The sequence below is a fragment of the Oncorhynchus nerka genome, linkage group LG1, assembly GCF_034236695.1.
Source record: "Oncorhynchus nerka isolate Pitt River linkage group LG1, Oner_Uvic_2.0, whole genome shotgun sequence".
Lineage (NCBI taxonomy): Eukaryota > Metazoa > Chordata > Actinopteri > Salmoniformes > Salmonidae > Oncorhynchus > Oncorhynchus nerka.
In genome coordinates, this window is record NC_088396.1 from 43,266,159 (window position 1) to 43,276,652 (window position 10,494).

Genomic DNA, 10,494 nt, shown 5'->3' on the forward strand with positions numbered 1-10,494 from the left:
ATAGAGAGTTCTTCATAGAGGGTGGGAGGGAGGGAGTTCTTTGGGGTGGGAGGGAGTTCTTTGAAGAACCGTACACACTACAAAGGGTTCTATCCAGCACCAAAAAGGTTCCCTATGGGGAAAAACCGAAGAACCCTGGTTCTACTTAGCAAGTTTTTTTCTAATAGTGTAGATTTTATGTGGTAAATGTAGGATTATTTAGTGTGATATATGCATAAATTGTATAAACTGTAAAATTATAATTCATGGGTTTACTGAGGGTTGATTCCCTTGTCATCATCCAGTAAAAATGGAAGAAAAAATCTGAACTAAAATACATTTTAAAGTTAACAAATTGCCTTGCAGTTTTTGTTAGCTTCACCTCTCTGTGGTACACTTGAATTGCTGTAAGGTCTTCGAAAGCCAAGTCAACAAACAGATTACCGACCATTTCGAATCTCACCATACCTTCTCTGCTATGCAATCTGGTTTCAGAGCTGGTCATGGGTGCACCTCAGCCACGCTCAAGGTCCTAAACGATATCTTAACCGCCATCGATAAGAAACATTACTGTGCAGCCGTATTCATTGATCTGGCCAAGGCGTTCGACTCTGTCAACCACCACATCCTCATCGGCAGACTCGACAGCCTTGGTTTCTCAAATGATTGCCTCGCCTGGTTCACCAACTACTTCTCTGATAGAGTTCAGTGTGTCAAATCGGAGGGTCTGCTGTCCGGACCTCTAGCAGTCTCTATGGGGGTGACATAGGGTTCAATTCTTGGACCGACTCTCTTCTCTGTATACATCAATGAGGTCGCTCTTGCTGCTGGTGAGTCTCTGATCCACCTCTACGCAGACGACACCATTCTGTATACTTCCGGCCCTTCTTTGGACACTGTGTTAACAACCCTCCAGGCAAGCTTCAATGCCATACAACTCTCCTTCCGTGGCCTCCAATTGCTCTTAAATACAAGTAAAACTAAATGCATTTAGTTTTACCGATCTTCAACCGATCGCTACCTGCACCTACCCGCCTGTCCAACATCACTACTCTGGACGGCTCTGACTTAGAATACGTGGACAACTACAAATACTTAGGTGTCTGGTTAGACTGTAAACTCTCCTTCCAGACCCATATCAAACATCTCCAATCCAAAGTTAAATCTAGAATTGGCTTCCTATTTCGCAACAAAGCATCCTTCACTCATGCTGCCAAACATACCCTTGTAAAATTGACCATCCTACCAATCCTCGACTTTGGCGATGTCATTTACAAAATAGCCTCCAATACCCTACTCAACAAATTGGATGCAGTCTATCACAGTGCAATCCGTTTTGTCACCAAAGCCCCATATACTACCCACCATTGCGACCTGTACACTCTCGTTGGCTGGCCCTCGCTTCATACTCGTCGCCAAACCCACTGGCTCCATGTCATCTACAAGACCCTGCTAGGTAAAGTCCCCCCTTATCTCAGCTCGCTGGTCACCATAGCATCTCCCACCTGTAGCACACGCTCCAGCAGGTATATCTCTCTAGTCACCCCCAAAACCAATTCTTTCTTTGGCCGCCTCTCCTTCCAGTTCTCTGCTGCCAATGACTGGAACGAACTACAAAAATCTCTTAAATTGGAAACACTTATCTCCCTCACTAGCTTTAAGCACCAACTGTCAGAGCATCTTACAGATTACTGCACCTGTACATAGCCCACCTATAATTTAGCCCAAACAACTACCTCTTTCCCAACTGTATTTAATTTATTTATTTATTTTGCTCCTTTGCACCCCATTATTTTGATTTCTACTTTGCACATTCTTCCATTGCAAAACTACCATTCCAGTGTTTTACTTGCTATATTGTATTTACTTTGCCACCATGGCCTTTTTTGCCTTTACCTCCCTTCTCACCTAATTTGCTCACATTGTATATAGACTTGTTTTTTTTACTGTATTATTGACTGTATGTTTGTTTTACTCCATGTGTAACTCTGTGTCGTTGTATGTGTCGAACTGCTTTGCTTTATCTTGGCCAGGTCACAATTGTAAATGAGAACTTGTTCTCAACTTGCTTACCTGGTTAAATAAAGGTGAAATAAATAAATAAATAAATAAAAATATTTTTGTCAACCTTCCTAATATTAAGCACATTGCTTATCTTTTCAACAGGATTATAACCTACACGGTTGGCATGAAAATTAACCATGGGAATAGCGTCCTCCATTCGCTATTTAAGTGCATAGATACCATGATTTTTTCCCCCTTCCCTGTTTTGAGACATGTGCATGATAACGATACATTCTAAATAAAAAAATAATTTCATACATATATTCTTTTGAACTAATTTCACACTATGACTTGTGAATGATATATTATCACTTGTGAATGATGCCCAGCTTAAGGCAAGAAACAGCTCATGCAATTTTTTCAAATAATAGTCACACACCTCGTGTAGCCTAGCCCATAGGCCTATATATTTTAATGTTTGTATCACAACTAAAGTGACCAAAAAACGTCTTAAAATGAAGCACATTAATCTGCTTTATAACGGGTGTAGAGCCTATCTAGCATACATGTGCAGAGGGTAAGTTTCAAGTTTGGGGAAGATCATTATCACCATAAAAATGCACCTTTATAATAAAAGATTACATGCATAATCACATTTGCTGTCACTTTTGAGAATGGTGTTTTCCTGCTACTAGAACATTTGTGCTTATAGCTTACTGCCGTGTGCGTATTGCTGCACTTCTAATGTGAAGAAATAGCTGAAGTTTGTCAACATTTTAGGCTAAACGTTCTGATCTATTGCGTCAGGCTCATTACTTTAAAAAGTTTGAGGCTAGTGGTTGTATTAATTTGGGATCTATCAGATCCAACAACTGTCCCAGACTATGTTTGGAATATTTTTTTCTCGCACAGTATAGAATAGGTCAACTTTTGTACTATGGGGATAGTAGATTGACATAGGCTAGTGCTTTTGCCATTTGTTAGGCTTACTCATCTTGTTGGCTGACAAAAAGTAAATGTGGACAATTATTCCAATATCTTCAATATGCACCTCAGAATTGGATGAGAACGCGGGCAGTTGCGTCCCCAATGTGTCTGTCTTCACTTGTAGCCTGTGAGATAGATCCAATCACATGACGGAGAGCCATGTGAGTAAGATGTGCTTCGGAGCGAGCAGCCGGGAGAAGGGAATTATAATTATAATATTCAGCCCAAGGGCACAACTGTCACGCCCTGACCTTAGAGATCCTTTTTATGTCTATTTGGTTTGGTCATAGTGTGATTTGGGGTGGGTATTCTATGTTCTATTATTTGTATTTCTATGTTTTGGCCGGGTAGGGTTCTCAATCAGGGACAGCTGTCTATCGTTGTCTCTGATTGAGAACCATACTTAGGTAGCCCTTTCCCACCTGTCTTTGTGGGAAGTTGACTTTTGTTTATGGCACATAGCCTGTAGCTTCACGGTTGTTTTCTCGTTTGTTGTTTTGTTGGCATCATTTTCTATAATAAAATAAAATGTACGCTTACCATGCTGCACCGTGGTCCACTTCCTTCAACAGTCGTGACAACAATGGGGATAGTAGATTGACATAGGCTAGTGCTTTTGCTGTTTGTTAGGCTTACCCATCTTGTTGGCATGGATTTTATTAGGGTGCATTACGACCATACAAAGGAACTGCCACTAGGAAATTTGAGGCATTATCAAGTGCTTGTCAAATTGTGAATGAGAGACTGATGAAGTGTGTACCGTCTGCACAAGAAACAAAGAAGAGCTCATGTCTTTCATGCACCTTTTTTCAAATCCTCATTAGAGTCGCATCATGCAGCCTTAGTATGTATTAAACATCTAAACATATAGCTCAATGTTTGTATCACAACTAAAGTTACATAAATAACTCATTGGAGCAGATAGGAGGACCTGTATCTTTGTGAACTGCTCAACACAGAATAGCTGCTTGTGCACACTCCCTCTGAAATTAACTGGGAAAAAGATCCTTTCTATTTGATTCAGCTTTGTTCAATTTTATTCTTCATTCTATAAAATAATATAAAATAATGCCACAGAATTCTAAGCAATTCTTGTCTGCTAAATTAACCAGTGTATCCCACAGCCATACGGCATAGCCAGATCAGGGCCTAACATAAGGACAACTCAGAGTAGGCTATTCTGTTCTTCTGAGGTAGAGTATATTTTCTTCAGATCATGTTTCTTTAGAGCTGTCTAAAACAAAATATGGGTTTATTGTGATGGTGTAGGCTTTATTACATGGCTTTTATTAGACTTCTCAAAATGTAGATGTTCCAAAGGTCTGCATCAGTGGCTTGTAGGCTGTGTGTGAATGCCAGCAGGTGATATATTTGTTTATATTAATAGTTATTTGCTTGACAATCATCGGCTGACAAAGTGTCATGACCCCCACAGCCCTATGTACAAGACACTGATATAGATTCAAAGAAAATTTAATTTAATCCAGTAGGCTACTAGGGGAGAACTGTTTCTATGCTGGTGAACAGGGAACATTCTATTTGGGAACACCATGCAATGTTCAATTTTGTGGCCGTTTTACTCACATGTATTCCCTATGGGCAGAGTGGACAGCTGCTGCGTTGCTATAACGCCACAGCACGATGATTGAAGATAGCACGTCCAACGTGGCGTCAAACTGTAAAGACAGGCATTAGGTTTCCAGTGGGGATGCATCAAATAGTAAAATAGTAAAATAACATGCATCATATTCACTGTCTACAGTCCCGCCATTCATTCCACTACTACCCTAAACTCCCTATATTTTCCACTAGAGTAGCGTGGTTATTGAACTGCAGGATTCTTTACTGTGAGACCAACACATCTATCCCCTGTGGTGCCATTAACGGCCTACTACTACGACTACAGCTCAGCAGTCGGAAGACAGACTCAAGCCTGCAGGCACTACCAGACACACTCACTGTGGTTGTAATTATACTGCTACCCTCTGGTTTCATGCAGCTATAGCTACCAACTAGCACACAATTCCTTTGGGATATTAATTCCTTAGAAAAAGTGGGGAAACACACACGTTAACAGTGCCGTTTCTTTCTGTTAAAACATAGATGCCACCAAGTGCCTTAACAGCTCAGTGTTGTTATCAACATCCATGTCTTCAGTAACCTGTCCTGGTATACCTGACATGGAATTATAGGGTGCTTTAATTGCATTCTAGACGCCATTCTTGTTTGTTTTATATTTTAGTTGTATTGTTTGTATATCATTGAATAAAACATTTGTGTGACTTGTCTATCAGTGTGTCAGTGTTTTGTTATGTTTTGTGGTTGTTATTTTTTTTGTGGCCCCAGAAAGAGTAGCTGCTGCTTCTGCAAAAGCTAATGGGGATTCAAATGAAGAAATAAACCAGAGCTTCCTACTACAGTGTCTGTGGCATATAAATAAAAACAGAAGGGATTCTATTTCCATGGTCTGTGGGGACTGCTCTGTTATCATAGTGTTCTGATGTGTTCTCATGCTTCCCTGGCTGTTACCAAGGAGACGATGGCAGCATCGCATCCGAACCCAACCAGCGTTAATAAATGAACACCGTGACTTTATGACTAATTAATATGTATAAATGGAACTCACGGCAAATCCGAAGGCTGATGCGCTGTGTCTCATGAATGAAACAGCTAGAGAGAAGAGAGAGAGAGAGAGAGAGATAAGAGAGAGAGAGAGAGAGAGAGAGGAGAGAGAGAAGAGAGAGAGAGAGAGAGAGAAGAGAGAGGGAGAGAAAATAAATGATTGCCTGGGGAACAAAAGGCATCGGTTTCTAACAGCAAAAGGAATGATTACTGTAACATCTCCCACACGCAAACATGCACACACTTTTTATTATGGAAGAGTTCTCTCCCTGGTTGGGAGAAAGATCAAAACACTGATAACCTATTCTGTTTGTACATAATTCATATTATCAGCACACCTAAGAGGAGCATTAATTATTCACAGACTAGCACTTTGCTGTACTCATCTCTGTGCAAAAAATGGTATGGATTTGAACAGCTATAATCCTACACAGGGAAGGGTTGAAATACATTGAGAATAATGGTCTGTGAACACATTCCATTCGATTCCTTTTCAATACTCAGTTGTTAGAGTTGAGAATGCAATAGAAGAATTATCCATTGAAGCATCTTGTGCGTCAGTAGCATTTGACTGAGTCTCATTGGTTATAATAACACGCTTTATTCATCTGATTCTGTCCCGATATTCTCCTGTTCACAACATCGTGTTCTGTTCCTTCTGGCTTGTGAAGCTGAGGGCTTTAAAATTTCCTCTGTGATGCGTTCGTTTTCAGGTCGACAGCAGTCACACAGGACTCCCTGTCGCGAGGAAAATCACCATGGAGACGGGCAGTCTGAGTGAGAACTGCGCTGGAGGAGAGTTTGTTTGTCTTCACCAGGGTTTTTATCGCAGTCTCTTTGATCTACCACTCAATGGCTGCCATAAAGGTTATGATGGTCTGGGTCTTAGAAGGCTTAAAAAGGTTCTGTGGTGAAGGGTGCCATGGTGACAGACAGACCCAGCCCCTCTGATGCATGAAGGTACGACACTGGCAGACTGGCACCACATTAAAAATACCAACAATCTCTTTTCCCCTCCGTCATCACCGTAGGCCAGGTCGATACTAACAATACAAACAGACACCCAGAGGATAGAGAGACAGGTGGGCCTGTAAGTGTGATGTGAGGGAGGGGCTAGTGGGTGATGGGAGGGAGGGGCTGGTGGGTGATGGGAGGAAGGGGCTGGTGGGTGATGGGAGGAAGGGAGGGGCTGGTGGGTGATGGGAGGAAGGGAGGGGCTAGTGGGTGATGGGAGGAAGGGGCTGGTGGGTGATGGGAGGGAGGGGCTAGTGGGTGATGGGAGGAAGGGAGGGGCTGGTGGGTGATGGGAGGAAGGGAGGGGCTGAGTGGGTGATGGGAGGAGGGGCTAGTGGGTGATGGGAGGGAAGGGAGGGGGCTGGTGGGTGATGGGAGGGGCTGGTGGGTGATGGGGAGGGGCTGGTGGGTGATGGGAGGGAGGGGCTGGTGGGTGATGGGAGGAAGGGGCTGGTGGGTGATGGGAGGGAGGGGCTGGTGGGTGATGAGGAAGGGAGGGGCTGGTGGGTGATGGGAGGAAGGGAGGGGGGCTGGTGGGTGATGGGAGGAAGGGAGGGCTGGTGGGTGAGGGGCTAGTGGGTGAGGGAGGGAGGGGCTGGTGGGTGATGGGAGGAAGGGGAGGGGCTGGTGGGTGATGATGGGGTGGGTGAAGGGAGGGAGGTGGGTGATGGGAGAGGGGCTGGTGGGTGATGGGAGGAAGGGAGGGGCTGGTGGGTGATGGGAGGAAAGGGGAGGGCTAGTGGGTGATGGGAGGAAGGGGCTGGTGGGTGATGGGAGAGGGAGGGGCTAGTGGGTGATGGGAGGAAGGGAGGGCTGGTGGGTGATGGGAGGAAGGGGAGTGGGTGCTAGTGGGTGATGGGAGGAAGGGAGGGCTAGTGGGTGATGGGAGGAAGGGAGGGCTGGTGGGTGATGGAGGAGGGAGGGGGCTGGTGGGTGATGGGAGGAAGGGAGGGGCTGGTGGGTGATGGGAGGAAGGGGCTGGTGGGTGATGGGAGGGAGGGGCTGGTGGGTGATGGGAGGAAGGGAGGGGGCTGGTGGGTGATGGGAGGAAGGAGGGGCTGGTGGGTGATGGGAGGAAGGGAGGGGCTGGTGGGTGATGGGAGGATGGGAGGAGGGGCTGGTGGGTGATGGGAGGAAGGGAGGGCTGGTGGGTGATGAGGAGGGAGGGGCTAGTGGGTGATGGGAGGGAGGGGGGCTGGTGGGTGATGAGAAGGGAGGGGCTGGTGGGTGATGGGAGGAGGGGGCTGGTGGGTGATGGGAGGGAGGGGGCTGGTGGGTGATGAGAGGGAGGGGGGTGGGTGATGGGGGAGGGGCTGGTGGGTGATGGGAGGAAGGGAGGGGCTGGTGGGTGATGGGAGGAAGGGAGGGGCTGGTGGGTGATGGGAGGAAGGGAGGAGGGGCTGGTGGGTGATGGGAGGGAGGGGCTGGTGGGTGATGGTGAGGAGGGAGGGGCTGGTGGGTGATGGGAGGGAGGGCTGGTGGTGTGATGGGCCTGAGGATGTGAGGGAGGGGCTGGTGGGTGATGGGAGGAGGGAGGGGCTGGTGGGTGATGGGAGTGAAGGGAGGGGCTGGTGGGTGATGGGAGGGAGGGAGGGGCTGGTGGGTGATGGGAGGGAGGAGTGGGCTGGTGGGTGATGGGAGAAGGGAGGGGCTGGTGGGTGATGGGAGGAAGGGAGGGGCTGGTGGGTGATGGGAGGAAGGGAGGGGCTGGTGGGTGATGGGAGGAAGGGAGGGCTGGTGGGTGATGGGAGGAAGGGAGGGGCTAGTGGGTGATGGAGGAAGGGAGGGGAGTGAGGAGGAAGGGGCTGGTGGGTGATGGGAGGAGGGGCTGGTGGGTGATGGGAGGAAGGGGGCTAGTGGGTGATGGGGAGGAAGGGGAGGGGCTGGTGGGTGATGGGAGGAAGGGGGCTGGTGGGTGATGGGAGGGGGCTGGTGGGTGATGGGGGAGGGAGGGCCTGTAAGGGTGATGGGAGGGAGGGGCTAGTGGGTGATGGGAGGAAGGGTGATGGTGGGTGATGGGAGGGAGGGGCTGGTGGGTGATGGGAGTGAAGGGAGGGCTGGTGGGTGATGGGAGGAAGGAGGGCTGGTGGGTGATGGGAGGAAGGGAGGGGCTGGTGGGTGATGGGAGGAAGGGCTGGTGGGTGATGGGAGGGAGGGGCTGGTGGGTGATGGGAGGAAGGGGAGGGGCTGGTGGGTGATGGGAGGAAGGGAGGGCTAGTGGGTGATGGGAGGAAGGGAGGGGCTGGTGGGTGATGGGAGGAAGGAGGGGCTGGTGGGTGATGGGAGGAAGGGAGGGGCTGGTGGGTGATGGGAGGGGGGGCTGGTGGGTGATGGGAGGAAGGGGCTGGTGGGTGATGGGAGGGAGGGGCTAGTGGGTGATGGGAGGAAGGGAGGGGCTAGTGGGTGATGGGAGGAAGGGAGGGGCTGGTGGGTGATGGGAGGAAGGAGGGCTAGTGGGTGATGGGAGGAAGGGGCTGGTGGGTGATGGGAGGAAGGAGGCTAGTGGGTGATGGGAGGGAGGGGCTGGTGGGTGATGGAGGAAGGAGGCTGGTGGTGGGAGGGGAGGGGCTGGTGGGTGATGGGAGGAAGGGAGGGGCTAGTGGGTGATGGGAGGAAGGGGCTGGTGGGTGATGGGAGGAGGGAGGGGCTGGTGGGTGATGGGAGGAAGGGAGGGGCTGGTGGGTGATGGGAGGAAGGGAGGGGCTGGTGGGTGATGAGGAAGGGGCTGGTGGGTGATGGGAAGGAGGGGCTGGTGGGTGATGGGAGGAAGGGAGGGGCTGGTGGGTGATGGGAGGAAGGAGGGGCTGGTGGGTGATGGGAGGAAGGAGGGGCTGGTGGGTGATGGGAGGGAAGGGAAGGGCTGGTGGGTGATGGGAGATGGGTGAGGGAGGGGGGCTGGTGGGTGATGGGAGGGGAGGGGCTAGTGGGTGATGGGAGGAAGGGGCTGGTGGGTGATGGGAGGAGGGGCTGGTGGGTGATGGGAAGGGAGGGGCTAGTGGGTGATGGGAGGAAGGGAGGGGCTGGTGGGTGATGGGAGGAAGGGAGGGGCTAGTGGGTGATGGGAGGAAGGGGCTGGTGGGTGATGGGAGGAAGGAGGGGCTAGTGGGTGATGGGAGGAGGGGCTGGTGGGTGATGGAGGAAGGGAGGGCTGGTGGGGATGATGGAGGGGCTGGTGGGTGATGGGAGGGAGGGGCTGGTGGGTGATGGGAGGAGGCTGGTGGGTGAGGGAGGAGGGCTGGTGGGTGATGGGAGGAAGGGAGGCTGGTGGGTGATGGGAGAAGGGAGGGGCTGGTGGGTGATGGGGGAAGGGAGGGGCTGGTGGGTGATGGGAGGAGGGGCTGGTGGGTGATGGGAGGAAGGGAGGGGCTGGTGGGTGATGGGAGTGGGGAGTGGGTGATGGGGAGGGGGGCTGGTGGGTGATGGGGGAGGGGCTGGTGGGTGATGGGAGGAGGGGAGGGCTGGTGGGTGATGGGAGGAAGGGAGGGGGCTGGTGGGTGATGGGAGGAGGGGCTGGTGGGTGATGGGAGGAGGGGCTGGTGGGTGATGGGAGGGAGGGCCTGTAAGGTGATGGGAGGGGCTGGTGGGTGATGGGAGGAGGGGCTGGTGGGTGATGGGAGGGGAGGGGCTGGTGGGTGAGGAAGGGGCTGGTGGGTGATGGGGGAGGGGCTAGTGGGTGATGGGAGGAGGAGGGGCTGGTGGGTGATGTGGGAGGGGCTAGTGGGGATGGGGGAGGGAGGGCTGGTGGGTGATGGGGGAAGGAGGGCTGGTGGGTGATGGGAGGAAGGGAGGGGCTGGTGGGTGATGGGAGGAGGGAGGCTGAGTGGGTGATGAGAGGGAGGGGCTGGTGGGTGATGGGAGGAAGGGAGGGGCTGGTGGGTGATGGGAGGA

General features: G+C 50.6%; 1 protein-coding gene across 1 annotated transcript in view; it reads right to left on the reverse strand.

The window, feature by feature from the left end:
- LOC115118823 (transmembrane protein 163a) overlaps positions 1 to 10,494 on the reverse strand; it is a 138,540-nt gene that overhangs the window by 18,247 nt on the left and 109,799 nt on the right. Inside the window, exons 3-4 of the mRNA XM_065019044.1 lie at positions 5,597 to 5,640; positions 4,555 to 4,646 (exon numbers count right to left, since the gene is read on the reverse strand). Of these exons, the coding sequence (XP_064875116.1) occupies positions 4,555 to 4,646; positions 5,597 to 5,640 (136 nt within the window). The remainder of the gene's footprint in view (positions 1 to 4,554; positions 4,647 to 5,596; positions 5,641 to 10,494) is intronic.